Source organism: Diplodia corticola (genome assembly GCF_001883845.1).
Source record: "Diplodia corticola strain CBS 112549 chromosome Unknown scaffold37, whole genome shotgun sequence".
Taxonomy (NCBI): domain Eukaryota; kingdom Fungi; phylum Ascomycota; class Dothideomycetes; order Botryosphaeriales; family Botryosphaeriaceae; genus Diplodia; species Diplodia corticola.
The window spans coordinates 62,872-89,406 of NW_017971516.1; the positions used below are offsets into that span (position 1 = coordinate 62,872).

Genomic DNA, 26,535 nt, shown 5'->3' on the forward strand with positions numbered 1-26,535 from the left:
GACTAGGCCAGACGCTGATAAGAGTGGCTGGCAGGGCAGCTGGGGAAAGCGCGGTGGTCCGTGAGCTGTCCACGAGACCGCCGCGCGCGTCATCCGAGGCCCGGCCTAGCTCTCATCATTTCGCAATCCATCGTCCGTGTTGATGTTATTGAATCTATGTACATAACTCGCTCGTCCATCATTACCACACGAAATCCGAAACTGTCGCGTCCAGTGCGCCTGGGTGTGCGAAGCCAACACCACCCCTGCGCTCCGCCGTAACGCCGTATCCATGCTGTGAAATCTGCCTTGTCGTGCCCGCCCCTGGGCCTGCAACGCTCGACTCCGTTTTCATTACTTTCCAAAACAAGTCTAGATCTTGGCTCTCAGCTTGAGACCTGTCTGGGCGACCCTTGCCACGACTAGCGTCAAGCTGCCGCACACAAGAACCGTGCCCCCCCACATCTGCGCGCGCAGATAGTTTCCGTTGTTGTCTGAAATGAGCGCTCCTGCGAGCGGCGGCCCCGTCAGCGCCGCAAAGGAAACAATCGAAAACGCCATGCCCATCCGCGTCCCCGTCTTCTTCAGGTCTGGCGTCAGGCTGCTGAGCACCGACGGGAAGAGGCCCTGGACGCCAGAGGACGTCAAACCGATGATGACGGTAAACGGATACAGCCCTGCTGTCGTGTGCACCGCCGACCATGCGAAGAGCATGATGCCCGTCGCGAGAGCAAATGGGATGATCAAATTCAACGGGCCGGTGACGCGGTCACTGACGAAGGGTGGGATTATGCGCGAAATGTAGCCCACGCCGTTGAGGATGAGCAGCAGATTGAGCGAGTCGGTGTACGACAGCCCTATGATGTCTCGGCTGAAGGCGCTGATCTGTTCTTCACGTGAGCCTCACTCTTCACTGGTGCCGCGAACCGCAAGAGGCCGTCACTTACGTAGTAGAAGACAAAGTACAGAGCCCAGAAGTTGAGGAACATGCCAAGGCAGAAGAGACAATAGGTGAGCTCCTTGAACGCCGACATGTCGATCAGCGGCCCCGACGGCCGCGGAGGCAGGCGGACCTTGAACAGGGCAATGGTCACGGCCGAGGTTGCGAGAGAGACGAAGCCGAGGATGCGGATGGTCCAGCCGAAGCCGACCTGGGGGAGAAGCTGCCTGACCATGGATGGGTAGATGAGCCCGCCGGTGGCAGATCCGGATGCGGTGAGTCCAATGGCAAGGGCTCGGTTCTTGGAGAAGTAGGTGGCCACAAGAGCCACGGTTGGGCAGAACATGAGGCCGTTCCCAAGGCCGGTGCAGACGCCCTGGGCGAGGAAGAGCTGCCAGTACTGGGTGCACAGCGATGTCATGAAGATGCCAAGCAGGCTCAGGAACACGCCGAGGATGTACACGCGGCGGAACAGGCCGGCGTCGGTGGCACGGCCCGAGACGGTGCCGATGAAGAAGAGCAGCCAGACCTGGACGGTGCCGATCCAGGAAATCTGGGAGCTGGGGACGGCCAGGGTGGAGGTGTAGTAGGCCTGGAAGGCGCCAAAGGAGTTGATGTACCCCCAGGTGTTCATGATGCAGATGTGGCCCATGAGCACCTGGGTCCAGGCGCGAAGACCGCCATCGGGCGGAGGGCCGGGGTCCCGGATGGAAGCCGCAGAGCGGGCGGTCACGACCTTGGAGAGAACTCGTTTGGCCGGGTTGGCGGCGGCGGCGTCCTTGGTCTCGTCGTCGAGAGCAGTTGCTACTCTCTCAACGGCAATCTCGTCGTCCCGGGCTGGACTGCAGTCGGTGCCGTCAGTCTCGTACGGCGGCAGCGATCGAGGAGTAAGTACCCCGCTGTCGATCTCTTTCTCGGAGCAGCCGTCTCTGGATTCGTAGACCATGGTGGGCAGCGGGTCTGAGGAGGGGTAGCAACGGGGTAGCAACGCAGGCACGCCGGGAACCGCAGTGGGTTTTAAATGGCCGGGGTAGCAGTGGCCGAGGGAGTCATCGGCGCCCCCTAGCGTGCACTCGCAGGGCGCGGAACTTGTCAAAGGCTGCAGCGGTGGAGCAGCAGCAGCGTCCGCTCGTGCCGTCAGCCGATTGCGGAGGCGAACAATGCAGCAGCCCTCAATTCGTCCATGGCGGCGGGTGAGGCGAGCACAAGTGGCCGGGCGAGCAAGCAATGCCACGCCACACGGGCCTGGTGTGGCATTTGTAAGGGGGCGGCAGAAACGGCGTGCAGGCGAGTGCAGGCGAGTCGAGGCGTCATGCGTGGTGGGCTTGTGGGCTTGATTTTTCAGCACCTCAGGCGGCCAACAAGGCTAAGCGGTTCCCCGGTCCCGTCCGCCGGCAGCCTGTCGGCAGCCCGTGGCCCGCCGCCCGCACGCCGCACGCCGCCCGCACTGCACGCTTCGGCCAACTTTCCTCCAGCCCGAGCACCCAACAAGAATCTCGAGCCCACTCACATAATGCCGCCCGCGCCCCAGATGCTGAAGCGCCCCGTCGCCGCCGCGGGCCAGGCCGGCGTCCTCTTCCCGTTCAAGGTAGGTCGAGCTGCGAGTCTTGATGCGTGCGCCTGCCCTGACGTTAGCACAGGGACTCTGGTATTTCTGCACCCATCCCGACCTGTGGCCGCTGCTGAAGGGCCGCCTGCTGCCGTGCTTCCTGCTGTCTGTGTTCGTCTTCGCCAACCTCTTCATCTGGACCTACCTGCCGCAGGTTGCCTTCCTGTACCTCTTCCACCACGCCGGTGCCTGGGTCAACGGCACCTTTCTGGTCCTCGGCGAGGGCGCCGCCATCGTCGCCATCCTCTTCGAGGCCTTCTTTGTCGACGAGACCCAGGTCGACCTTTTCGACGCGGTACGTGCCATTTTTATAGCCCCCGCCCGCCGCCATGATGTGCTCGCGCTTGGCACCCGAGCCCCGCCGCTGCCGCCCCATCCTTGGCCACGCGTGTATTGACTTCGCCCACAGGTGCTGGTCGCCAAGGGCTACGAGGACCTGGTCACCACCCGCCGTCCCGTCTCCCCGGACGGCAACAACCCAATCCGCCGCCTGGGAAAGCGCGAGCGCCATGCCGTCTACGCTCCCTTCAACCTCCGGCAGATAGTCGAGTTCATCCTGCTGCTGCCGCTCAACTTCATCCCCATTGCCGGCGTGCCTCTCTTCATTTTCCTCACCGGCTACCGCGCCGGGCCCCTGCAGCACTGGAGGTACTTCAACTTCCTTGACTTTGACAGGAAAACAAGGAACCGCTACATCAAGGAGTGGAGGTGGAAGTACACCTGGTATGCCCAGCCTGTTGTTTGAAGCCTAACCCCGCTGACAGACGCAGGTTCGGCACGACTGCGCTTATGCTGCAGCTGGTTCCCGTGCTGAGCATGTTCTTCCTGCTGACCACCACCGTCGGCTCTGCGCTTCTGGTCGTGCATATGGAAGAGAAGGGCAACCCCGTCGAAGACGCCGAGGGCCCAGACTACGTCGACAACCCGCCGCGCCAAAGCTACGGGACCTTGGTCTAACGTGGGTGACATCTAACAACCACTATCAGATCCCCCAATTGGCCAACGAACCAACGAATGATGGAGCGAGCGGTACTTGTATATTTCACAGCGGGGCGTGTGATATTTACTCATCATGTACATTGAGCCCCACCATTTTCAATGACTCGATCCACAATTTCTGTTCCTTCTCTTCGTCGAACGCCCACGTTTCAGACCCCTAGTCCATTACTGTGTACCCCTCCTTGACAGGTTCACTCTCCGAGCACTGTTCCACATGCTTGGCACCCTGTCCTTCAAACCCCTTTCCAACCGCGGCCAGAACCCGGGTTGCCGCATCCTGAGCCGGGCTCATAGTCGCCTTCACATAGTCTGGATTGCTCGCTCACCGTTCCTTGAGTTTAGGATCCATGTGGACCTGAAGCCCCGTCGCTATGCCGCCAGGGTGGAGACTGAGCGCATGGACCCCCCCCCTGGCGCCGTATCGACGCTCGGTATATGTTTGCCGTTTTGCTCTGTGCAAATCCTTTGCTTGGTGTATAGTTGTTCTCTAGGTTGATGTCGTCGAGATGGATTCCTCCGTCGCGATGACCCATTGACGCAACCACGACGACGCGGGAGCCGAAGGAAGGAGGGGAGCCGGCAAGAAGCGCATCGTTGAGCAGGTTGGACAGTAGGAAATGGCTCAGATGGTTTGTGGCAGATTGAGACTCGAAGCCGTCGGGGGTCTTGGCATATGGCGGCACCAGAACGTTCAAAGTCTTGCTCCTGGAGAGAAAGCCCTTGGCACAGCTGCGCACACTCTCCAGGGATCCAGCTCCAACTCCAACAAGTCTTCAAGGCCAGGCCCCAAGATAGCAGACAAGGCGTTCGTCGCGGATGATGTCGAGCGCTGTGGGCTGGGCATCGCCGGGGCCGCTGGGCGAAGCGAATGCAGCGGCGTAGCGAGACGAAGCCATGGCACGAAGTACAAGGTGGAATGAAGAGGACCGAGAGAGGTGGTCTCGGAGGAGAGGGCAGTTCAGGCGCATGTGTGCATGTATGGACGAAAGCATGGGAAGACAACGGACTGTTTATCACTGAAGCGGGGTTGGAGCTAGAGTTGGCTTTGGAGGGGCGATGGCAGAGGTCAAGTGAGATGCGGAAGAGGCGCATGTAGAAGAGCTGTTTCGGGGCTAGCGTCGCCCGATCGAAGACAAGCCGTCTTCTCTTGACCTGTTCTCCATTGTGCTGCTCCGTTATTGACCCTCTTGCGGAAGCACACGGCGCACGGGCCGCATCTAGCACAACCCATGCGCCTCAAGCCCGTCGCGCTTCTGCCCCCTTCGCCTGTCGTCCCTCCAACCGCCGTCCGCTACGAATTTCCGCCTTGACCATTGCGCCTTGGCTTCTGCTAACAGGTCTCGCCTTGGCTTCTGTCACAGCACCGTGTCAGTCCAGCCCTCCGGCCCAACTAAGGGGCCGCGTCGCGTCCACGTGTTATCAGCCCGGCAATCTCAAACCGACATCCCAACTTCAACGATGCCATCTTCAGCAAGCAGCTGATCCGGATTGCCTTTGGAGATGGCGCCCCTTGGCTCGAGCCGCGGCGACTATGCCTCGGTGCCGCAAGCCGAATCTGCCGTGGAGCTGCACGACCTGAGCGCTGCCTCGGACGTGGCTAGAGTCCATCATGACCGCTCGCTGGCCCGGTATCGTCCTTTGTCTTCTTCCGTCGCTCTGCGCACGCGCTAACCCAAGGGCAGGCGCGGCCATGCTCCGGCCCCGCGCCCTGGTGCAAGCGGCGACTCCAGTGCCCTGGACACGCCTGAAGTGGGCGAAGCAAAGCGCAACTCCACCGACACTCTCAGCAATCTGTCGGTGGACGGCGACGAGCCGTCAGACGAGGACAGGCTCTCCCTCCGCAGGGTTCCGGACAGGCTGCCGTGGAGCGCTTCTTTGATCGCCATTGTCGAGCTATGCGAGCGCTTCGCCTACTACGGCCTATCCGGCCCGTTTCAAAACTACATGGCTAACAAGTACCACGACCCAAGCGGCCTCCCGGGAGCCATGTACGTGCATCTTGAAGCCTGTCCAATCGCAGCTAACACGGCCGCAGTGGGCTTGGCCAGCACGGCGCGACTTTGACCAGCAGCTTTTTCCAGTTCTGGTGCTTTCTCACCCCCATCTTCGGTGCCGTGGTGGCCGACCAGTACTTGGGCAAGTACTGGACTGTTGTGTATTTCTCCATGGTGTACATGTCCGGCATTGCCGTCCTCTTCCTTACCTCTCTGCCCTCGTCGATTGAGGCCGGCTACGCTTATCCCGGTCTGCTCGTCGCAATCCTCATCATTGGCCTCGGCACTGGTGGCATCAAGAGCAATGTGTCGCCACTGATTGCCGAGCAGTACGAGGAGACGAGGCAAAAGATCAAGACCTTGCCCTCCGGGGAACGTGTGATAGTCGATCCGTCCCTCACCATCCAACGTATCTACATGGTCTTCTACATGTGCATCAACATTGGCTCTCTGTCCGCCATTGCCACCAGCACCATGGAACTGCGTATCGGCTTCTGGGCTGCATATCTGCTGCCCCTTTGCATGTTCGTTGTCGGATTCGTGCTCATCATCATGGGGAAGAATAGATACGTAATCACCCCTCCGTCAGGATCTGTCATAGCAAACAGCTTCAAAGCTTTGTACATTGCTATCTTGAACCAAGGCGATCTCGATGCCGCCAAACCATCGGTCCAGCGCAGCTACAGGATTCAACGCAAGATCCAGTGGGACGACGCTTTTGTCGAGGAGTTGAAGCGCGCCCTGCTCGCCTGCAAAGTCTTCTGCTTCTATCCATTCTACTGGGCTGCGTTCGGACAGATGTCGAACAACTTCATCTCGCAGGGTAAGGGGCCATTTTCGTGTGTGTGGAAAAAGAGGGAACCCGTTCGGCTGACAACCACTTGACAGCCGGCCAAATGCAACTACACGGAATCCCCAACGATGCCATGCAGAACATCGATCCCTTGGCCATCATCTGTCTCATACCGCTCATGGACCGCTACGCCTACCCGTTTCTGCGGCGCCGCGGCTTTCCCATGCGGCCCATCGCCCGCATCACCTTCGGCTTCCTCTTCGCCGCGTGCGGCATGGCATATGCCGCCTTCCTCCAGCACGTCATCTACGCCAGCGAACCCTGCTTCGACGCTCCCTCGGCCTGCGCCGCGGCGCTGCGGGCCGACGGCAGCGGCTACGAGCCCAACCGCGTGCACGTCGTGCTTCAGGCGCCGGCCTACCTCATGATTGCCGTGTCGGAGATCCTCGCGAGCGTGACGGGCCTGGAGTATGCGTTCACCAAGGCGCCGGCAAGCATGAAGAGCTTCATCATGGCGCTGTTTCTGCTGACGACGGCGTTCGGCGCCATGATCGGAGGGTTGATCTCGCCCTTTGCGAGGGATCCGTTGCTGGTGGGGCTGTACGCGGGGCTGGCGGTGGCGTGTTCGGTGACGGCTGCCGTGTTTTGGAAGATGTTTAAGAAGTACAACGACGTGGAGGACGACGGGCTTGCAGGGCCAGGAAAAGACGAGGATGATGTGGTGGCGTGAGGCTGAAGACTTAGCAGCGTGTTACTGGTACGACACGTTTCTTCTCACTGTGAGTCTTACTTCGGGCCGCTTTTAGTGTCGCTTCTCAGGCCTTTCGGGCCTACAGACGGTAGTAAAGAGTCATACAATTCTCAAATCTGATACACATGCCGATTTTTTCGTAAGAATGGTAAATTTGTATGTACATGGGGGCTTCCGCGTCCGATGGGCAATGCGAAGCTGCCTTTTCATGGAACAATCAATGACTCCCCTTGTAATGATTTTCGCGTTACTTTCTTGATGTAAGACGAGATTGTATCTTGTCCGACTAGCAATCTCAGACATTCACAAAGTGCAACGCCTTGCATAGAACGATGTCGTATCATCCTTTGTGAGTCACTGGCCGAAGGGAGCGCTACTCAGGCCGAGTTCGAAAGAAAACAAGCCCCGCTCAATCTTTGGCGGCATCGGTGGGCCCTATGCTGATGGATTCACGGGCCAATATCGCGTGGGGCTACAAAAAGGATGACTCGTTTTCAAACAGTGGGTCGAGGTGGTGCATCAGTTCAATATCGTCCACCTGGGAGAGCAATCAACCTGGCTCTCAACGTTTTCTCTTCGGGGAGGGTGCCGAACAAGGAAGATGAAAGATAGCAGATACTGCATAGGCGCTTTTGATCCGAATGTACATGGGTGTGTGTGAAAACCTCGTCGGCCAAATCTGACGGGACGGGCCGGCAGATGCAGCCACTCCCGACTGATCACAACTCTACCGGGTCCACTTGAAGAGAAAGAGGTGAAAAGGGACAAGGAAGAGAGGAGCGAGAATGGCGTGACGCAGGGAGCCTTCATATCTACGTACATGTCGTGCGCAAGACGCGTAAACCATGTGTGAGCGCGCATGGGCGACGAGATAGAACAGGGACCAGCCAGCGAATTAAGCTTCTGGCTCGAGGTAAATTGCTCAGATAAGCTGCCCAGCGGATTGGCGGAAAGGGTGCGGGCCCGCTCCACCGAGGGACCGAGGACTCTCAGTGTCTCCACCGCGGCGGCTGTCTCTGCTGCTCCCAACAGCAGGCCGTGTCGGCTCACGGCCGTGCGCACCCATGTCCCGGCGGCGTTCGTGGCGCTCGCTGGTCCCCGCTGTCAGCCGCCCCGCGATGCCGAGACGCGGAGGCAAAGGCTTATTCCTTAACTAGAGGCTTGCCCCACCCGCCGTCCAAGCCCGCGCGTCATCCCCCAGTCCCCCACGGCCCCGGCCATCTGCACTGCGATGGAGACTCGCCCAATGAGTCAATCAGCACGGCCGAAGCATCCCACTTGACGCGTTCACCTAACTCCCTTTGACTTTGCCGGGCCAGAAGCCGGTGGCTATTGGCCGCAGCTGTGTCGCACTGATCTCACCGCGAATTGATCGTTTGAGAAACGTTGCTTTTAACTCCGAGCCCACCCCTCCCTCTTCTTATAAAACCGAGCCCTTCTTCACTTCGATCGAGCATCCGCGCAACTGCTACAATGTCCGCGCCCGACAAGCCCGGCGAGCTCGACGAGGTCGAGAAGGCCTACGGGCTCCAGGTCGAGACCAACCAGCAGCAGCAGCAGCTCATCGACCCCGTCGCCGAGAAGAGAGTGGTTCGCAAGCTGGACCTCCATGTCGTCCCACTGCTCATGGCTCTCTGTAACTAAGCCGCTCCCACCCCGAATCCCGGAGCAAAACGACGGAGAAACTGACCGGTCCAGATCTCCTCGCCTTTCTGGATCGATCCAATATCGGGTGCGCAGCTCTCCGTCACCACCCCCTCCGGCCACGCGGCCAAGCCCAAGGTCACACAGGCTGACGGTGTCGAGAACAGCAATGCCAAAATCGCGGGCATGGAAGAAGACCTCGGCCTCGACGGCGACCGCTACGATTGGTTGCTCACCATCTTTTACATCTCCTACATCGTGTTCGAGTTCCAGGCCATCATGTGGAAACTGGTGCCGCCACACAGGTGGGCAGCCGTCTGTGTCTTTGGATGGTAAGCAAGTGTCCCCCCCTCCTCCAGCAAGCAGCAGCAAAAGGGGGAGGAGGAATATATAAAAAAAAAAAAAAAAAACACGGCCCAAACCGATGCTTACACACAAACCAAACCTCCAGGGGCCTGGTCGCGACGGTGCAAGCGGCGACGCACAACTGGCAGGGGATGATGGCGCTGCGGTTCCTCATGGGGCTGTTCGAGGCGGGCTACGGGCCGGGGATCCCGTACCTGCTGTCCTTCTTCTACCTGCGGCACGAGGTCGGGTCGCGGCAGGGCATCTTCCTGTCGGCGGCGCCGCTGGCCAACACGTTCGCGGGCGCGCTGGCGTACGGCATCACGGCGGCGCGGCGGTCGGCGCTCGCGCGGTGGCGGCTGCTGTTCGTGGTCGAGGGCGCGCCGACGCTCGTCATGGCCGCCGTCGCGTGGTTCTTCCTGCCCGACGCGCCCGAGAAGGCGCGCTTCCTGGACGAGGACGAGAAGAGGATCGCGAGGGCGCGGGCGGTGCGCCAGACGGGGCAGGACGCCGAGGCGCGCATCGGCGGCGTCGAGTGGAAGGACGTGGTCGCCGCGCTGCTGGATCTGAAGTGCTGGTTCACTGCTGTAAGTGTCTCCGACATCTAAAAGAAAGAAAAGGGCGAGAGGAGAGAGGGGAGACATGGACGCCTACGAAGAGGAAGAGGAAGAGCTGGAAGAGAGAGAGAGAAAGAGAAAGAGAAAGAGAAAAAGAAAGAACAAGCGACATCCCAGCCCACCCCCATCCATCCATCGCCAACACCACCACTGACAACAACACAGCTCATGTACTTCTCCTGCAACGTCTCCTTCGCCTCTCTCCCCGTCTTCCTCCCGACCATCCTCAACGAAATGGGCTACAGCGCCATCAACGCCCAAGGCCTCACCGCGCCCCCCTACTTCCTCTCCTTCCTCCTCACCATCGGCACCACCGTCCTCGCCGACCGCACGCGACAACGCGCCTGGACCATCGCGGCGCTCACCCTCGTCGGCGGGACGGGATACGTGCTGCTCGCAGCCTGCAACGGCGCGGGCGCGCGGTACGCGGGCGTCTTCCTCGCCGCGGGCGGCGTCTTCCCCGCCATCGCCAACATCCTGCCGTGGGTCAGCAACAACCAGGGGTCCGACACGCGGCGCGGCGTCGGCTTCGTCGTGCTCAACGTCGTCGGCCAGTGCGGCCCGCTGCTCGGCACGCGCCTGTATCCGACCGGCGACGGCCCGCGCTACGTCAAGGGCCAGGCTGTGTGTGCGGCCTTCATGTTCTTTTGCACGCTGCTCGTCGTCGCGCTGCGGCTGCTGCTCGTGTGGGAGAATGGTCGGTTGGATAAAAAGTATGGGACTGTCGAGGAGCAGAGGGCGAGGAGGGATGCGGCCGGCGATGTGGCTGGTGCCAAGGAGGGGGGTCAGGCCGAAGGGGTGGGAGAGGAGAACTACGGACCTATGTTTAGGTATGTTTTGTGAGAAAGAGAGGGCTTTGTGGGGCCGACATGATGCTTGAAGCAGGTGGTGGTGGTAGAAAAACGATGTGACGGCTCGATATAATCAATGAACTGATGTGAATGAATGCACCTTGTTTCTTGGCTCATGGAGCTTCAGGAGCTTGCTTGCGCATGATCAACAAATGTAAAGGGTATATTAAAACACGCTCTTTCTCTATTTTCTTTTCCCTCCCAGATGACTCGAAAATTGGGCAAGACGAGGCAAAAGGTCTACAACTCGTCATGGGGAGCCGGTCTGCCGCTGTCCTTGAGCAGGTCGACGCCGTGCTTCTTGCGCCACTTGTCCCACAGCTCGAAGAAGTCCTTCTCCATGGCCTTGTCGAGTTGGTCGGGCAGCACGACGACGTATTCGACGTGCAGGTCGCCAAAGGCCAGCTCGTCGGCGTCGGGGTTCCAGATGGGCATGCCCTCGCCCTTGACCACCTCGACATGGCCGGGCTGGACGACGGTGCCGCGCTTGCGGCCGAGGCGCACCGTGTGGCCGTCGAGGTGGGTGAGGTTGCGCTGCCAGTCGCCCATCCAGGCCTCGCGCAGGGCGAGCACCTCGCGCCAGAACAGGTCCTTGCCCTTGCGGCGGAAGAACTGGCCGTCGGCGTGGGACAGGTGGTCGTCGTAGCCGTCGGCGGCCAGCTGGGCCTCGCGCTCCTGCAGCTGGACGATGAGGTCGCCGGCGACCCAGTCGGGGTTCTCGTCGGCCTCGTTCTCGAAGGTGATGCGCACGCCGCGGGGCATGCCGCGCTCGACGTGCAGCGTGTGCGTCTCCGTCTCCTTGACGACGCGGGCGCCGCCGCACACCTTGCACTTGTGGCGCACCGTCTTGCCCTTGCCACCGCAGGCGTCGCAGGGGCCCTGGACCTGCTGGAAGATGCCCGGAGCCAGCATGTGCTTCTGGATGCGCATGCCGCGCCCCTGGCACACGGGGCACACGTCGACCTCGCCGTCCTCGGAGCCGGTGCCCTCGCAGGCGTCGCACACGGCCTGCTTCTCGATGCTGAACGTCTTCTCGGCGCCCGTGTAGAAGTCGCGCAGCGGCACGTTGAGCTGCACCTCGGTGTTGGGTCCGCGGCGCTCGCCCTGCTGGCGGAAGTGGCCGCTGCCGCCGAAGAAGCGCGAGAAGAGGTCGAAGGGGTCGTGGTGGTGGGCCTGGCCGCCGCCCTGCTTGTGCTTCTGCACGCCGTCGTGGCCGAACTTGTCGTAGATCTTGCGCAGCTCCGGGTCGATCAGGGCCTCGTAGGCCTCGGCCACGGCCACGAAGCGTTCCGACGCGTCCTGGTCATCACTGGCGACACCGGGGTTAGCGGGGGCGTCGGGGGCGGGAGAGGGGGCGGGAGAGGGGGCGGGATTGACGCACGGGTTCTTGTCCGGGTGGTACTTCTTGCTCAATGTGCGGTATGCCTTCTTGATCTCGCGGTCCGAAGCATTCTTGTCCAGGCCCAGGAGCTAGACGGACAGCTGTCAGCAGGGCGGTTGGGGCAATGGCAGCGGGGGAGCTTCAGGTACTTTGTAGTAGTCCTCGGCGCACAGCACGAGCAGCGGCAGGGCGCAGAGGAGAAGTAATGTGGTGAAGAACAGCATGGTGGTGGGTGGGGGTGTCTCGCAAGGGAGCTGGGAACGAGTGAAGAAGGGACTTGTGCGGCGCCGGTGACAGCAAGCACTACATGGATCCGGCCGGGATTGCAGCCCTGGGAGGAGAGAGCAGGCAGTGGCAGAGGCAGTGGATTGGCGGGCTTGCCGGAGCTGTGCAGGTCAAGCCAGAAGAAGTGTGCCAGATGGCCTCAACCGCCTTATCGATACCGGCCAAACCTCGGGACCCGCCGAGGCGCGACCCACTTGCACCGCATTACCTAAGCCTGCCTGACTCCAATCCACTCCATTCACTATCTACATCGCCTTCCTCTTCCTCCCCCCCGTCACCTGCGCGCCTCCGTGACCCGGACCGACAGCGGGCCCTTCTCCCACAGCCCAAACACCCTCTGATCGAACCAGTCCACCTCCGGGTCAACCAGCTCGAGATCGTAGCTGAAGAGCGTCTTTGCGAGGATGCAGCGCATCTCGGCGTACGCGAGGCTGCCAAAGAATCAGTCACGGCATTGAGGGGGCAGAAAGGCGGCCGACACTCACTTCTTGCCAAGGCAGTTCCTGGGCCCGTTGGAGAAGGGCATGAGCACCGACTTCTTGTCGTTCGCAAACCGCGGGTCGTCGCCAATCCATCTCTCCGGGATGAACGAGTCGGGCTCGGCAAAGTTCTGCGGGCTGTGGTAGGCCGCGTACTGGGACACGTACACTGCAGTCTGCAACCGTGTTAGCTCTTCGAATCTCAGCGCCATCCGGGTCTTCTTACGTCTTGAGGCACATAGTGGCCGCTGACGCTGCCACCGCCCTCGGCCGTCTTGCGCGGGAACCCCGTCGGCACCGGCGGGTAGAAGCGCATGCCCTCGGTGAGCACCGCGATGAGGTACGGAAGGTGGTTCACCCGCTCGAAGGTGATTTCGTCGGCGCTGTTGAAGGCCCCGCGGATCTCGTCGCACAGCTTCTTCATCATCTCCGGGTGTCTCAGCAGCGCTGCCGTGGTGCCGCTCAGCATCGTGGCCGTCGTTTCGCTCCCGGCGATCAGAAAGAGCTCCGAGTTGGTCTGGAGCTCCGCCCGTGTCAGCGCCCGGCTCTCGGGCTGGTTCTCCACCGCTGTGATGATGTCCGGCCGGTCCGTCTCCGCCGCGAGCCGCTTGTCGACCTTGGTGGCCACAAAGTTGTGGAAGATGACGTTTCCCTGAGTCTTGCCTCCTTTGGTGAACTTGTCCCACGCAAGATATGCCTTTGCCAGATACGGCCAGTAGTGCAGCGCCTTGCGAAGGTTGCCCGACTTGAGCGAGGCAAACACGCCCGCCACGAGCGCATGGTAGTCGTCCGATTCCAAGCAGCCAAACGACTCGCCAAAGGTGAGATCGCCGATGATGTCGAAGGTGGTGAAGTTGTAGTACCGCACCATGTCGACGACGACGCCCGCCTTTGCCTTCTCGCTGAAGCGCTGCATCAGCATGTCGATGTACTTCTGGACCAGCGGCTCCTGGTCCCGCAGCGCCTTGTCCGAGAAGGCGTGCGAGAAGATGCGGCGCATCCGGGAGTGGCCTTCACGGTCCGACACGAGCATCGAGTAAGTCCCGTTGACTGGCCGGACGTACCAGTTCCGGTCCTTGCCGAACTCGGGCTTCTTGGCCCCACGGAAGCCGTAGATGTCGTTCCATGCCGTCTCGCCGCTGATCATCGAGAGCTCGTCGGGGGCGATGCGGATGACGTCGCCATACTTTTTGTGCGCTTCCGTTATCGCCTTGTTGATGGTTCCGCGGCTGAGATCGAGCGCGTACGGGATCCTGCTGGCCGCGTACCACTTGGATCCCGGGTACTTGCTCAGGGGGTGGAAGTAGACGTTGTAGATGGCGACCCCGATGGTGTAAACAATTGCCTGCTGCTGTGAGCCGAGGCCTTCCCCCTCTGTACAGGACATGACTCACTGTCACAACCGCCCCTCCGACCAGAGCGGGCAAGTTGTTTGCGGCCAGCAAGTGTGGGTGTGATGCAGAGTCCATGATGGCTGCTGCTCTCTGCCTGGCGAGTGCGACGGGAAGCGCCGTGTCTGGGCGACAACTGGCTAAATAGTCGACGGCAACGATAAGCTGACGCTGGTAGCGCTCGTCGGCTCTATCAAAACCACGCCAATGGCCAGCGAAGCGGGTAGTAGTGCTGAGGTCTGGTGGTCGTAGCGTGTCAGCGCCTCTTCGAGGAGCCGTCGACCCACTCGCCCCTGGCAGGGAAGCGGCCGCTTACCTTTTCGAGGAACGGGCTGGAGCCGTGCCGCTGGCAATGTTTCGGATACAACGAATACGGTGCGGGTGAGAGGTTGGGCAGCAGAGCCGGAGCACCGCCATGGTCAAATATATATGGGCCGCTCTTCATGATCGGCACATGATAGATCTGGTCCGTTCGGGGGTCAACGTAATCCAAAAAACCTCGTGCGAGAGAGGCCCAAAGTCCGCAAACACCATGGCCAAGGAGGAGGGTCCTCGGGGATTCGCTCTTGTCGGGCTTTTCGGGTGCGAAGGGTGGTCATGCAGCGCAAGGACTACTGGAAGCAGCTGCCACTGCTGCAGACACCCCGTGTTAGTGCTGCCGCCGGTCCACTGACCGCCCGCCTGCCCTTCCCCGCCATCAGTCATGGCTCTATTCTTGGCCGACCTTCCAAGTCAGCAGCGGAGGGTATAGTCGACGGTCGCACAAAGTGGCGTCAGCCATAAATCCTCCGCAAAGATCCGCGCCACCCAAGCCTTGGAAGCTACTCAAGCCGGATGCTTACTCCTATACGCACGCTGCACTACTACCTACTTACACCGCATCGTTCCTGCACCCCTGCTGGGCCGCTCCCTTCCGCGCACCCGCCGTACCGCGTCTCGGGCCGCCAAGTCTCCGCAAACTCCATTGAGCCCGAGTAATACACGGCCATTGGCCACGGACGTCGAGGGCGATCAGCAGAGTCGCAGAAACGGCCGTAGCGCTCGACTTGACGCCCCGAGCCGTGGACGTGGAGCTGTCGCATTATTGCCCGGCCGAGTACCGAGCCTGCTTTGGTGCGCCGGCACTGCGATTTTTGATGGCGCGAATGGCGTGTGCGCCGTGGCGGACACAAGCGTTTCGCTACGACGTGCAGCGCCATCCAGCATCCTTCACGACTTGAAGTCATCCATCCATTCTCGGCTTCGTTTGACCCGGATCGGAGACGTTTCCCTTCTCGTGAAGGAAGCAGCGAAGACTTATTGATTCGGCTGCCAGTCTTCTCTCAAAGGCATCCATAGGATCCCATGGCCCGACGAGGCTTGAGCGAAGAGCAAATGGGACCCTGTCGGAGCCATGTACGATGCAGTGCCCCGCTTTGGTGGCCTCACGTAAGCGCGGGGACTTGAGCGTTAATGCGGGCGTCGTTTGCTCACGTCCCTGCAGTGCCACCTTCTGGAAGGGAACGCTCGCTGTCTGATCATACTTATTCAACCTCGGCATTGCCCCACTTCATGACAGCACAGGTCCACGTTGCCCCTCGGCATATGTTTCGACCACCGATTCAACGGCCACGCATCCAATACTGGCACTGAGGTGCAGTTGAAATTCATTGTTCCAACAAAATTTCTCTAACTATCACTACAGAGCGTAGGTGAACTCTGGATTCTCCTTGTCCGTGAGGTCGAGCCATCTGGAAAACGAGGTTAGTACGTACATTTGATTGAAAAAGACGGCATCAACTCACTCTTGGTTCTCAAGCTTCACGTAACCCGGCGCCGCTCTGGCCGCGGCCTTCTTCTTGTTCTGATGCATGCAATACCAGTAGATGAACAGCATGTCGAGGAGCGAGATGCCGTAGCAGACCAGAATGGTGATCTCGGCCGGCAGGTAGTTGTCGCCACGGAAGGTCTGCGGCCCGATGATGTTGCCCACGCAATAGCCTATCAGGTACAGAGCCGCCACCGTCGTCTTCTTGGTGTAGCCGGCCACGTTGGTGGAGATCAGGGACAGCAGGGCGACGAAGGGCGTGGCCGTGGCCTGCGTCAGGTAGTATCCGATCAGACGGCCGACGTTCATGCTTTCGGGAAGTCCAACGATGAGAGCCATGCCCAGGATGCCGAGGAAGAGGCCAGAGGTCGAGACCAGAATGCGACAGCCGTACTTGTCGCCGAGATATCCGCAAACGACCAAAGTGACGATTTCAACCGCACCGCCGGGAGTGCCGTACAGCAGGGACTGCTCCGAAGTGTAGCCAAACGACTGGATGAGCAGCGAGAAGAAATTGGTGACGCCGCCTGAGGATCAAAAAATCAGATTCAACCGCCAGCGCATGTGCGGGTTCGGAATGCTCACCGTTGGGGATGTCGGCAATCAAGGCGTACCAGAAGAAGGCCCAGACCATGGGGTCCATCAAGGCTTCTTTGACCTGGTAAAACTTCCAGTGTTTGTTGCCGATACCTTGTTGGTTGACGCGAATGCGTTCAAGAGCCAGCAGGCGCTCTTCTTTTGTCAACCAACGGCAGTTCAGCTGATTGTCGGGCATGACAAAAAGGAAGACGATGCCGACGACAGTAGTAAGGAGACCGGTGACGAGGAAGACGATCTTCCATGGTGCGATGGCGGAGCCGTGGATAGCGGTCCCGCGAGCGATGCCGTATGCGACCAAGCCTCCAACAATCTGCGAGCTATCAGTACCGAGCGCACCGGGGAAAGGTACAGGAACGACATACCTGCGCCACGCCATTGAAGCTGAACCAAATTCCTGTCCTCAATCCCTGTTCCTTTTTGGTATACCACTGGCTGGTGAACAAAGCAAAGCCTGGCACACATGGAGTCAGCTACAAGTGCACGACGCGGCCGTTGGAACTAGCTCACCAGGCGTCACGGCGGCCTCGAAGAGACCCAGGAAGAAGCGGACAGCCACGGCGCCGGCGAAGTTCTCGACTGTCGCAAACAGAGCCAAGACGACGCCCCACATGATGACATTGAAGGCGGAGTATTTGCCCAGCGGCAGGTACTGCAGAAGGCGGTTCGTCGGCCACTCCCAGGCAAGGTAACCGAAATAGAACCTGGACGTGTGAGCATGCAGCGGTGCAAAGGGTGGTTGGCTGCGGGTCGGGCTTACATGGAACCCAGCCAGCTGTATTGATCCGAGGTGATGTCGATGCCGCCCTCGGAGTGGGGCTTCTTCAGGCCCATGACGGAGGCATAGCTGATGCAGGTCTTGTCCAGGAAGTTCAGGCCGTAGACTACGCAGAGGAGCTTGGTCGCGGGAAGGAATGTCAGCACTCTATCCGGGATAAGCTTCAGGATGGCCGGCGTTCCGTACCGGCATCAGGTGCCAGTCGATCTTGCGCAGCAGGCGCGCATTGGTGGCCTCGTCGATGTCCAAGACTTGGCCCTGGTTCTCGGCAAAGGCCTTCATGGCGGCGTCGGCATCGTGGCTGTGCTTGACGATGGCGGCGGAGACGCTGCCATTGCGGTCGGCCGCCTCTTCGACGCCGGGAACGGGCTCCTTCTCAACGTCGGCGCCGGCCATGGTCGAACTGCGGGTGGATGACGAGTCGGGTCGGGCTGGCTGGCTGGCTGGCTGGCTGGCTGGCTGGCTGGCTGGGGGGGTGGGTTTAAGGGCGTTCCAAGAGATGATAAGAGTCTTGTTGATGGACAAGCATTGGGCTGCTCGGCGATAACAGCGGTAGCCCGCCTTGCTAAAGTGGGCGGAGCCTTGTGCCGCGGCGGGGCATGATCGGCCGCGAGTCGGGAGTGATACGGCAGAGGGACGGCAGTGACACGACATGGACCGCTGTCGTGCGGGGGAGACGGCCCATGCCCGGCCCAGCCGAGAAGGGAAGGTGCACGATGCATGGGTGCTTCGGAATGCCCGTCTCGCTGCCGAGTCCAGAGACGGCACAGCCGCTACCACCACCACCACCAGTTCTGGCGCGTCCGCCTACGCTCTTCCTCGACGAAAGCGTGGCAGTCTGTTATGGAGCCCCCCGGCTTGGCTGCCTGGGCGTACACGCCGTGCTGCACTTCAGGAGGCTCTGGCAGGAACGGTCCCTCCTCGTCCTCCTTGATCTCACGACGTGCGAGCAGCTCGTTCGCATCGTACCTGACCTGGTACGCGCCCTTTTCCCACCGCGCATGCCCGAAGTCGTAGCCCATGATCTTGGCATAAGCTCCCAGCCATCTCCCCGCTCGCATTTTCTCGTCGACGTACGGAGATGCCAGCTCGTAGGTGCTGACGTCGTTCGGGCCATAGAGAAGCACCAGGGCCATCTTCAAGTCGGGCGACACAGCCTCCCGCTTGATCCCCGCCAGCAGCGGCCACCATGTTGGATCGCGACAATGGTCCTCCACAACGTGTCTGACGGCCGCGGCGGGCTCGAGCTGCTCCGGGTAGCCTAGGTAGCAGTCTACCATCCGGCGGTCGTTGAAGCCGATGAAGGGCGAGTCCCACTCGAAAAGGACCTCGAGCCTGCGCAGGTCCGGGAGGGACTTGAGGATCGAGACGACTCGGTTGACGGTGCTTTCATGGCCGACCTTTCCGGCGTCATAGTATTTCGGCGTGCGCCTGTACTTGAAGCATGGGAACTTCATGCCCCGCCTCGCCACCAGCTGCTGGAAGGCGTTCCACTGGCCAGAATCCGCTATGCTCCCGTCCCCTCGGTAGTGCAGCGCAGCGTGAACCGTGACGTGGCGCAAGTACCGGAAATGGGCTGCGTTGATTGTGTGCAGCCACGCGCCGAGCATCAAGACGCCGTCGAGGTTGGTGAAGCGAAAGTTCTGTTTGGTGTAGAACATGTGTGCCACCTCGCCGTACATCTTCTTGCACAGTCTCATGAGCGACAGAGCCCTGCGCTTCGAAGCATACTGCCAGAATGTGTTCTTCAAGGGCGTCGAGAGCGCCGCCCAGTCCCTCCACCGCCAACGTGCCTCATGGTGCCAAATTGCCGGGCTCCAAAGCTCGAGGAAGCCGCCCGATACATGCAGTGGGACACGCTCGTAAACCATGAGCCGCAACTCGGCGGGTAGGTCGTCAGTGAAGCTCAAAGTCTGCTTTTCCTTTGGAAATTCCCGGGCAAACTTGCGTTCTCCATAGAGGACAGGGAATTTCTTGTACGGCTCCAGTTCCTCCTTGGTGTATATCGTCGACGGCCAAGGCGTGGCCTCAAGCTGGTCTTCTGTAGATCCACCCATCTCTTCACCAGAAGCCTTCTTTTCTGCCTGAGCCTTGCGACGGCGTCTGCGTGCCATGTCGATATTGAAGGCGTCGTTTCGTGGGGGTGGTGTCGAGGACTGCTCTGTGCGAAGGACTCGGGTGGGAAAGCAAAAGGAAGCAGGCCGTGGCGAAGTTTTTATAACGGTGCTATGTGTCCTCTCTGCAGTCAAGAAACCTTGGGTGTCATGGGGGGATTATAAGGCTATTAAAGAAACCACAAACAATGGAATTCGGGTAATAAAAAGAAAAGAAGAAAGGGAAAAAAAAACTAATGCTGCACATGTTGGGACTCACCAACATGGCAAATATGGTCCAGGGTCTCAGAACCACACAACCACTCGAATGTCCCTAACCTTTAGATCACAGGTGTGCACGAAGTAGTACCATTGAATGCTAGGCACACGCCTTCATGCGGTGATCAAACCTTGGGATAATGGCTTTCTTTCTGGGCGTCTTGGCTCTACGTGGTACACGGTTCGATTGACCAACAAAACTCCAGTACAAAGTCTACCGGTTGATAGAAAGGTGCAGCAAGCAGATGGCGACGGCGGCTAACGGTAAGCCAAAGTCAGGGTACACGCGCGGGCCGTCCCACTCGGCCCAGTGCCGGCCGCCTTTCCCTCCGCCTGGCGCACCGCCCTTCCGCATGCGGACAGCAGGTAAATTACCCCCTGCACTGCACAAAAGCGCAGACCAGGCCGCCTCGCACACGGTCGCAACCTCGGCAGCGCATGCAAATGAGATAACGCGCCTCTTCATCTTGCGTGATCAGGCCATGGTCTGTCCGGTCTTCTCTGCAGGCTTCCAGAAAACATGACCGTCCGTCCGCCTTGGCAGCCCCTGTTGATTGAGAGCCAACCCGCGCATCGTGCACCGGTTGGGAAGAAAAAAAAGAAGAGAAAAAAATCAAAGAAGAAGGCGATGATCTACGGTACGGCAACCGTTGGTACATATCTCTCATCCTCTTTCCCTCCCTACCACAGCCACGCCCCGTGCGCCGATGCGGACAGGCCACGGACCACCCGTGCCGCACGCCGAGTCTCCACAATGGATGCAAAAGCGCACTGACGCTGGTCCGTCTCCCCCCGCCCGGAGCCCAGTGCCCACGACTCGGTGGTGGAGGGTGTGCACGGGGCCAGGGGCAGGAAGCGGACATGCACAACAAAACGTGTGGATCCCCACCTTCCCTCTCTCCCCCTAGCCAGAAGTGCATCGCAACATCGCAGCCCCGCGACGACGTCAGGCCGGCGTCATCGCGCCCGCTAGCCCTCCCTAATCTCTCTCTCTGTCTCTCTCTCGGTGCTTTCTCGCGCTGGATCCATCATCATCACGATCACGATCCTTCTGCCATATGCTCACCAACCATCGACCATTTCGGCCCCATCGTCAGTGCGCTTGTTCGTTGTTGATCTGTTGCGCACACATACCCACACATACATCATCATCATCACCGCAGTAGCAGCGACGAAAGGAAGGGACCGTGCCCCGCGCCCCTAGCCTGTGCTTTTCCTTCCTTCCTTTCCCNNCTTTCCCCCCCCCCCCCCCTTCTCGAAGGCTTCGCGAAGGTTCAATAGCGCGCTTCCTCGGCCTTGATCGGCGCGCCCAACCCAATGTCGGTTACCGCCGCACGCGCGGGAAAAGCGGGAGTGAGATGAGGCGCGCGATCATGATCATACATACCCGCGGCTCCCAGGCGATCGGTAGAGAAATCCGGGACATGCCATAGGAGAAGAGGAAAAAGAAATGAATAGGAAAAAAACACGGGAGAGAGATGTGGCTTGGGGGGACATGGTCGGTTTGGGATAAACACAAAGCCACGGAAGCTGGTATTCTGCTCACCCCAACAAATCTTCATCTCCGACGCATGATCGCGATCGGGGTGGCCCTGCTGCTAAAGTGCTTAGCCTCCGATCAAAATGACATGCATTGAGAGAGAGACAGAGGGAGAGAGAGAGACGTGGCCACGCACACCCAGGGGGACGGTTGCATGCTTGCAAGATCTGTGTTCCCAAGCGATCGCATCGCATCGCATCGCATCGAAACGACGGTACCGTGGGCCGCGTGTCGCCCTGGTTACGGCGCATCTCTATTTGGGGGTTGGCCATGCTTTTCCTGCCAGGGTGGCCTGTCCTGTCCCACGTTAATAGCCACGCACACGCCAACCTTATTAGCAGCCCTGACGACATGATGAAATTCTCCGGAAGGATTTTTGATTTTGATCTTTTTTGATATTTATTTTTGCCTTTGTAGATGGACCTACTAATCTCGTCCGGTACGCCGTTGCCAACGCCTGGAGCACCGCGGAACTTCTATGCTAAACGTGACGGGAGCTGCAAACATCTAGACCGAGCCCGTGGTATCCGGCAGTGAAGGGGGGGAAATAACTAAACACTACCAACGCTAATGCGATGCTGCTGACTCTGTAAGGTATATGGGGTGGGGTATCTTTGCAAATTATCGATATGCTGGTTGTAGAGGGGTATGTCGCAGTGAACAGAGTGAGTGCAAAGGAAAGACGATTGACCAGCAAGCCCGCGTTACCATGCCTGAGGTGGGGGAAAACAGCACAAACAGACCGACCCTCTATGCATCCCGTGCTCGTGTCGTCGTGTTTTTCTTCACGTATATTACTGGCTCTTCCAGAACCTGGCCTTCCTGGCCGTCGGCGCCGACATGGGCCGGTGCTTCTCTTCGAACGCGTCCCCGGCCTCGGCCTCGTGCTCGTCCTCGTCGGGCACGTGGATGCGATAGCGCCGCACGCTGCACGCGTCGTCGTCTTCCTTGTCGCCGTCGTAGAAGGCCTGCCGCGGCGGCCGGCGCGACAGCCAGCGGGGCGTGACGCGCCGCATGAAGCCACGGAATCCCCTGGTCGACCGGTCGATCTCGGCGTACTCCCTCCGCCGCGTGCTGGGCGAGTTCCAGTGCACGACCGTGGGCGGTGGCACGGCCGGAGTCGCCACCTCGGCCGCGGCGTCCTCCTCGGCGAACGAGGAGAAGTTGGACAGGGCCGGAGAGGGCATCGGGTAGAAGTGGGCGGGGTCCTGGTGGGCAACGGAGCCGAGGCTGTTCCTGTCGACCTGGAGAGAGTGGCGGGACATGTCGGTGCTGGGGCGGCCCACGGAGGAGAGGCCGGGCGACTGGGGGGCGCTGGTGGGAGCAGACAGGGAATTGAAGATGCTGCAGCTGCGCGAGTGCAGGGCGAGCACCGAGTCGAGGTCGCTGCGGTGGTGCATGGCGAGTTCGACGGGGAAGCTGCGCACTCTGCCGGCGAGAGAAGGGCGCGGGTAGAGGCTCGAGGTGCGGCTGCTGGACCTGGCCGAGTGTTTGGAGCTCGGCCTGGAGCGCCGTTTCCTCAGCGCCGGGCGTTCTGGCGTGGTGGGAGCCGAGATTGCGGACTGGTGATGGCTTAGCGGGCTGGGCCGGTGGCTAGGCGTGCCGCCGCCGCTCGCTTCGTTGGCTGTCGGGGAGGCATCGCGGGGGGTGTCGGCGGCGGTTTCAGAACGCGAGGCGGCCTTTTGATAGTCCCCGAAGCCGCTGTCGGTGCGGCTCATGGGCTCCGCAGAGGGGGTGGTGTATTCATTGCTGAGGCGTGCGGGAGGGTTCATCGGGGGTCGGAGCTGGTCAATAGCGAAGCATCATCTACGCGGGTCAGCATCGATGCTGGCGCCAGGGCGGGCGGGCAGGCGGGCAGGCGTACAGGAAGCAGCAGCGGGCAGCCAGCACAGTGCGAGCCGGCGCACTATAGCCGGGGAGGGAGCAAGGAAAACAGGTGACGAACACGGTAGGTGGGGAGGGACTTTTATACGGCCAGGGGGGCAGTGCTGGATATAAGCTCTGCGTGGCGCCGCTCCCCAACCCCTGCTGGGGCACGAGCGGGCTGCAGGGCAAATGCAAAGGAATCAAATGATCCGAGCAGGGAAAAACGGAAAGGAGAGCTGGCTGGGAGGACTTTGCAGACGGCCTGAACCGCACTACTGTACGTGCCGCTTCACCGCCATCTAAAGTGGGGACGCGGCGAGTACGGCGAAATGCGGGTTGCAATATGGATGAATGAGTGCTCTGCGCCACGGCCAAGCTGCGCAGGACACGGCGTCCTTATTATGTGCGGAGGAGGCCATGGGGCCTGGAGCAGCAGCGGCCGGCTTTCACATGAAAAGGCGAGGGCGACTGTCGCACACGACGGCGCAGGCATGCAGGCCTGACACACGACGGCTGCGACGGGGCTCGTGGGCGAGTGGCCGACCACCACACCGCCATTGGGCGCTGCTGCGAGAGCGCTGCGCTGCCGCCATGGGTTGTTGAGACGGCCGGTCAAGCAGCGCTTGTCGATGGGGCGGCGGGGCACGCGATTGGGCGCGCTGGAGCTTCACGCGGACACTGGGGATCGCCGGCAGCCGTGTCGAATGGGCGGGTTTGCAGCGGCGGCGTCGAGGGCGGACGTGGCGGGAGGTGAAGGGTGCGTGACCACGGGGGGCGGCTCGCCTCGTGGGTGACACTGGGCGTCTGTGCTGCGATGCCGGCGCCGTTCCTGGCCCAGCAGCGCCCCGGCAGCGCCCCGGCTGCCCTCGACGTTGGCTGAACGGCTGCGGCGTCAGTCTGCCATTCCTCATGCACCTCAGCCCCCAGCCGTCCCCGCGCCCAGCCCACTCACGCGCCCACCTCGCCCGCAGTACCTGCGCCATCCCGGCTGCCCATCGCCAGCATGGCACGCGCACCGCTGGCTGACGGCTGCTGACCCATGCACCCGCAGCCCGCAGCCCGCAGCCCTGCACCTGCACCACCCCCGACGAGCGGACACGCCACGGCCCAGGAACCCCAGGGCCGACGACGAGACAGCGAGACGACGAGACGACGACCAGACGACCAGACGACGCGCCGCCGACACGACCAGACGACGTCGAGGGAACGCGTTATCCGGCATCCGACAGCAGCAGCTGGACAGGTACCGCATCCGACAGCCAGGCTCGCCCGCATCCGCTCCCGCCCCAAACCGCCCGGGGGTAAAACACCATGACGTCCCGCCCCAGCCCTCAACCCTCTCTCCACCTCCACCACGCCAATTCTCCCTCCTAGACACCCCCCCGGGGAAGCTGCATATCCGCCCCCCAGCACGCCGTCCACGAGCACCAGCACGAGGTCCCAAAGCAATCAAAACCAATCAATCACACCACCACCACCATGCCCTTCCTCACCATCGGCTACAAGCGCCTCCACTACACCGACTACCCGGCCGCCCACGGCTCCGCCGCCCGCGAGACCATCATCCTCCACCACGGCCTCGGCTCCTCGCAAAACTTCTACGCGCCCATCGTCCCCGCCCTGACCGCCGCCGGCCTGCGCGTCATAACCTTCGACGCCACGGGCGCCGGCCGCTCGCCCTACACCCAAGTCGAGCAGTCGGTCGCGAGCCTGGCCGCCGACGTGCTCGGCGTCCTCGACGCCCTGGGCGTCCCCAAGGCCATCGTCGGCGGCCACTCGATGGGCGGCATGGTCGCCGCGCACCTGGCCGCCGCGACTTCTTCCGCCGACCGCGTCGTCGCCGCCGTGCTCATCGGGCCCGTCTACCCCTCCCCGGCCGTCGCCGCCGTCTTCGACCAGCGCATCGCCACGGTCGAGCGCGCGGGCATGGAGCCCCTCGCCGACGCCATCCCCGCGGCCGCCACCGCCGCCGGGGCGCCGCCCCTCGCCCGCGCCATGGTGCGCGAGCTGCTGCTGGCCCAGGACCCGCGCGGGTACGTCTCCAACTGCCGCGTCATCGCGGCCGCGGCGCGCCCCGCGTACGAGGACGTGCGCGTGCCCGTCCTGCTGGTCGCCGGCGCCGAGGACAAGTCGGCCCCGCTGGACTCGTGCAGGAAGCAGTTTGAGGAGCTGGGCACCTCCGAGAAGAGCCTCGAGGTGCTGCCCGGCGTGGGGCATTGGCATTGCGTCGAGGCGCCGGATGCGGTGGGCGCGAAGATTGTCGACTTTTATCGCCAGATTCAGTGAGGTGGATGGGTGGATGGATGGATGGGTGGGTGGAGCCGGCGCGCCGCCGTACGTACGGAGATGGGGCGACCATCCATGGGCGATGGTGGACGGGTGTATCAAGAGCGTCTGCCTGTCGTCGAGACCGGCCATCGGAGGCCTTTGGACCAAGAGGACGGAACTCGCTGGATACCTCTTACTATTCGGCTAGTCTAAAGTACGTATGCTGACCGTGAGGGGGTTGGACCTAGTCGACTGTGCATTATAAAAAAAGAAAAAAGGTAACTCAAAACGGAGGGGAGAATAGGAGGAGCTGCAGCAAGAGGAGGCGAAAGAGAAAGCAAGAATTAGGAAGAAAAAGAACGATTAGAAACAAAATACTATCTGGTTTTTTTTATGAACAAAAAAAGAAGATTTAAAAAGCACTCCTTCTTTACGCCAGCCGGTTTACCTTTACATGATTTGAACACTCCCCACCCCTGCCCACGTCTAACAACACATTTTGGTTTTGTTCGTGTGCGCTCCTCGAACGACTTTGCTATCGGCATCATGATCATCATTTGTCCCCTCCATCCCTCATCCTCCCCACCAACCACACCACCCAATTTCCCAAATCGCGCCATCCAGTGTGTTTCCCCTCCCCGAAATGCCACCAAAAGCCACCCACGCGCTCGTTTTGCTTTTGAAACCAAAGTAACGTATCTTGTCTCGCTGTTCCATTGCGGACAATCGCTTCCGCCCAGATGCGCCATGCTGGAAAGATGATGTGCAGTGCAAGCAAGCAAGCTCTCTCTCTAATGCAGATGGATGGAGAATCGCAATGCTCAGACACAAGAAAAGGAAAATGGAAAAAGGCCCTCCCCGCTCCCCCTTCCCCCTCCCAGCCACTACTACTTGAGTATAAAGTTGAAGGAAAAAAAAAGTAGGAAACTGAAGGAAGGAAGGAGGGAAGGCTCGAGGCTGTGTGTGGTATAGTATCATAAGCCGGGGTTTTCCCCTCCATCCTAGTCTTCTCGTGCCCAATCGTTGCTTCGTTCCTCCGGGGGTATCTTTTCCCTTTATAACAGCAACACCAACAACAACAACAACATCCACGACTCCGCGACAACCGATATGACCGACGAACCATCAAGAAGTTGAAATGAAAAATTTGGATAATGAGCTGTTTCGGCCCAAGACTGATCATACAAGCTGGAAAACGGGGGGGTTTTTCGTAGCGGGGAAAACATAAGACAATTGACTGCCATTTCGT

General features: G+C 60.6%; 10 protein-coding genes across 10 annotated transcripts; 4 read left to right on the top strand and 6 right to left on the bottom strand.

Annotated features, from left to right (window-relative positions):
• Nucleotides 1–351: 351 nt before the first annotated feature.
• On the bottom strand, nucleotides 352–1,865 carry BKCO1_3700026 (mfs monocarboxylate transporter; the record flags this gene model as incomplete). Its single annotated transcript, XM_020275118.1, has 2 exons — nucleotides 352–864; nucleotides 927–1,865. The coding sequence occupies 2 exons, from the start codon at nucleotides 1,863–1,865 to the stop codon at nucleotides 352–354; spliced, it is 1,452 nt and encodes a 483-aa protein (XP_020128834.1).
• A 567-nt stretch (nucleotides 1,866–2,432) lies between these two features.
• Nucleotides 2,433–3,485, top strand: BKCO1_3700027 (regulator of rdna transcription protein 8; the record flags this gene model as incomplete). The annotated part of the gene is made up of 4 exons (XM_020275119.1): nucleotides 2,433–2,507; nucleotides 2,560–2,823; nucleotides 2,938–3,251; nucleotides 3,299–3,485. 4 exons carry the CDS (start codon nucleotides 2,433–2,435, stop codon nucleotides 3,483–3,485), a joined length of 840 nt encoding a protein of 279 aa, XP_020128833.1.
• A 1,542-nt stretch (nucleotides 3,486–5,027) lies between these two features.
• On the top strand, nucleotides 5,028–7,044 carry BKCO1_3700028 (mfs peptide transporter; the record flags this gene model as incomplete). Its single annotated transcript, XM_020275120.1, has 4 exons — nucleotides 5,028–5,155; nucleotides 5,210–5,515; nucleotides 5,563–6,344; nucleotides 6,410–7,044. The coding sequence occupies 4 exons, from the start codon at nucleotides 5,028–5,030 to the stop codon at nucleotides 7,042–7,044; spliced, it is 1,851 nt and encodes a 616-aa protein (XP_020128838.1).
• A 1,494-nt stretch (nucleotides 7,045–8,538) lies between these two features.
• On the top strand, nucleotides 8,539–10,514 carry BKCO1_3700029 (mfs transporter; the record flags this gene model as incomplete). Its single annotated transcript, XM_020275121.1, has 4 exons — nucleotides 8,539–8,655; nucleotides 8,764–9,041; nucleotides 9,161–9,641; nucleotides 9,837–10,514. The coding sequence occupies 4 exons, from the start codon at nucleotides 8,539–8,541 to the stop codon at nucleotides 10,512–10,514; spliced, it is 1,554 nt and encodes a 517-aa protein (XP_020128837.1).
• Nucleotides 10,515–10,762: 248 nt separating this feature from the next.
• BKCO1_3700030 (uncharacterized protein) lies at nucleotides 10,763–12,127 on the bottom strand (the record flags this gene model as incomplete). Its single annotated transcript, XM_020275123.1, has 2 exons — nucleotides 10,763–11,992; nucleotides 12,053–12,127. 2 exons carry the CDS (start codon nucleotides 12,125–12,127, stop codon nucleotides 10,763–10,765), a joined length of 1,305 nt encoding a protein of 434 aa, XP_020128935.1.
• Nucleotides 12,128–12,462: 335 nt separating this feature from the next.
• BKCO1_3700031 (cytochrome p450) lies at nucleotides 12,463–14,136 on the bottom strand (the record flags this gene model as incomplete). Its single annotated transcript, XM_020275124.1, has 4 exons — nucleotides 12,463–12,619; nucleotides 12,674–12,843; nucleotides 12,894–14,012; nucleotides 14,062–14,136. The coding sequence occupies 4 exons, from the start codon at nucleotides 14,134–14,136 to the stop codon at nucleotides 12,463–12,465; spliced, it is 1,521 nt and encodes a 506-aa protein (XP_020128936.1).
• Nucleotides 14,137–15,736: 1,600 nt separating this feature from the next.
• BKCO1_3700032 (mfs allantoate transporter) lies at nucleotides 15,737–17,636 on the bottom strand (the record flags this gene model as incomplete). The annotated part of the gene is made up of 7 exons (XM_020275125.1): nucleotides 15,737–15,788; nucleotides 15,843–16,392; nucleotides 16,451–16,775; nucleotides 16,828–16,916; nucleotides 16,973–17,166; nucleotides 17,223–17,359; nucleotides 17,427–17,636. The coding sequence occupies 7 exons, from the start codon at nucleotides 17,634–17,636 to the stop codon at nucleotides 15,737–15,739; spliced, it is 1,557 nt and encodes a 518-aa protein (XP_020128937.1).
• Nucleotides 17,637–18,013: 377 nt separating this feature from the next.
• On the bottom strand, nucleotides 18,014–19,354 carry BKCO1_3700033 (uncharacterized protein; the record flags this gene model as incomplete). The annotated part of the gene is made up of 1 exon (XM_020275126.1): nucleotides 18,014–19,354. The coding sequence occupies one exon, from the start codon at nucleotides 19,352–19,354 to the stop codon at nucleotides 18,014–18,016; it is 1,341 nt and encodes a 446-aa protein (XP_020128938.1).
• A 2,592-nt stretch (nucleotides 19,355–21,946) lies between these two features.
• Nucleotides 21,947–22,924, bottom strand: BKCO1_3700034 (uncharacterized protein; the record flags this gene model as incomplete). The annotated part of the gene is made up of 1 exon (XM_020275127.1): nucleotides 21,947–22,924. The coding sequence occupies one exon, from the start codon at nucleotides 22,922–22,924 to the stop codon at nucleotides 21,947–21,949; it is 978 nt and encodes a 325-aa protein (XP_020128939.1).
• A 1,573-nt stretch (nucleotides 22,925–24,497) lies between these two features.
• Nucleotides 24,498–25,304, top strand: BKCO1_3700035 (alpha beta; the record flags this gene model as incomplete). Its single annotated transcript, XM_020275128.1, has 1 exon — nucleotides 24,498–25,304. The coding sequence occupies one exon, from the start codon at nucleotides 24,498–24,500 to the stop codon at nucleotides 25,302–25,304; it is 807 nt and encodes a 268-aa protein (XP_020128940.1).
• Between the last annotated feature and the right edge of the window lie 1,231 nt (nucleotides 25,305–26,535).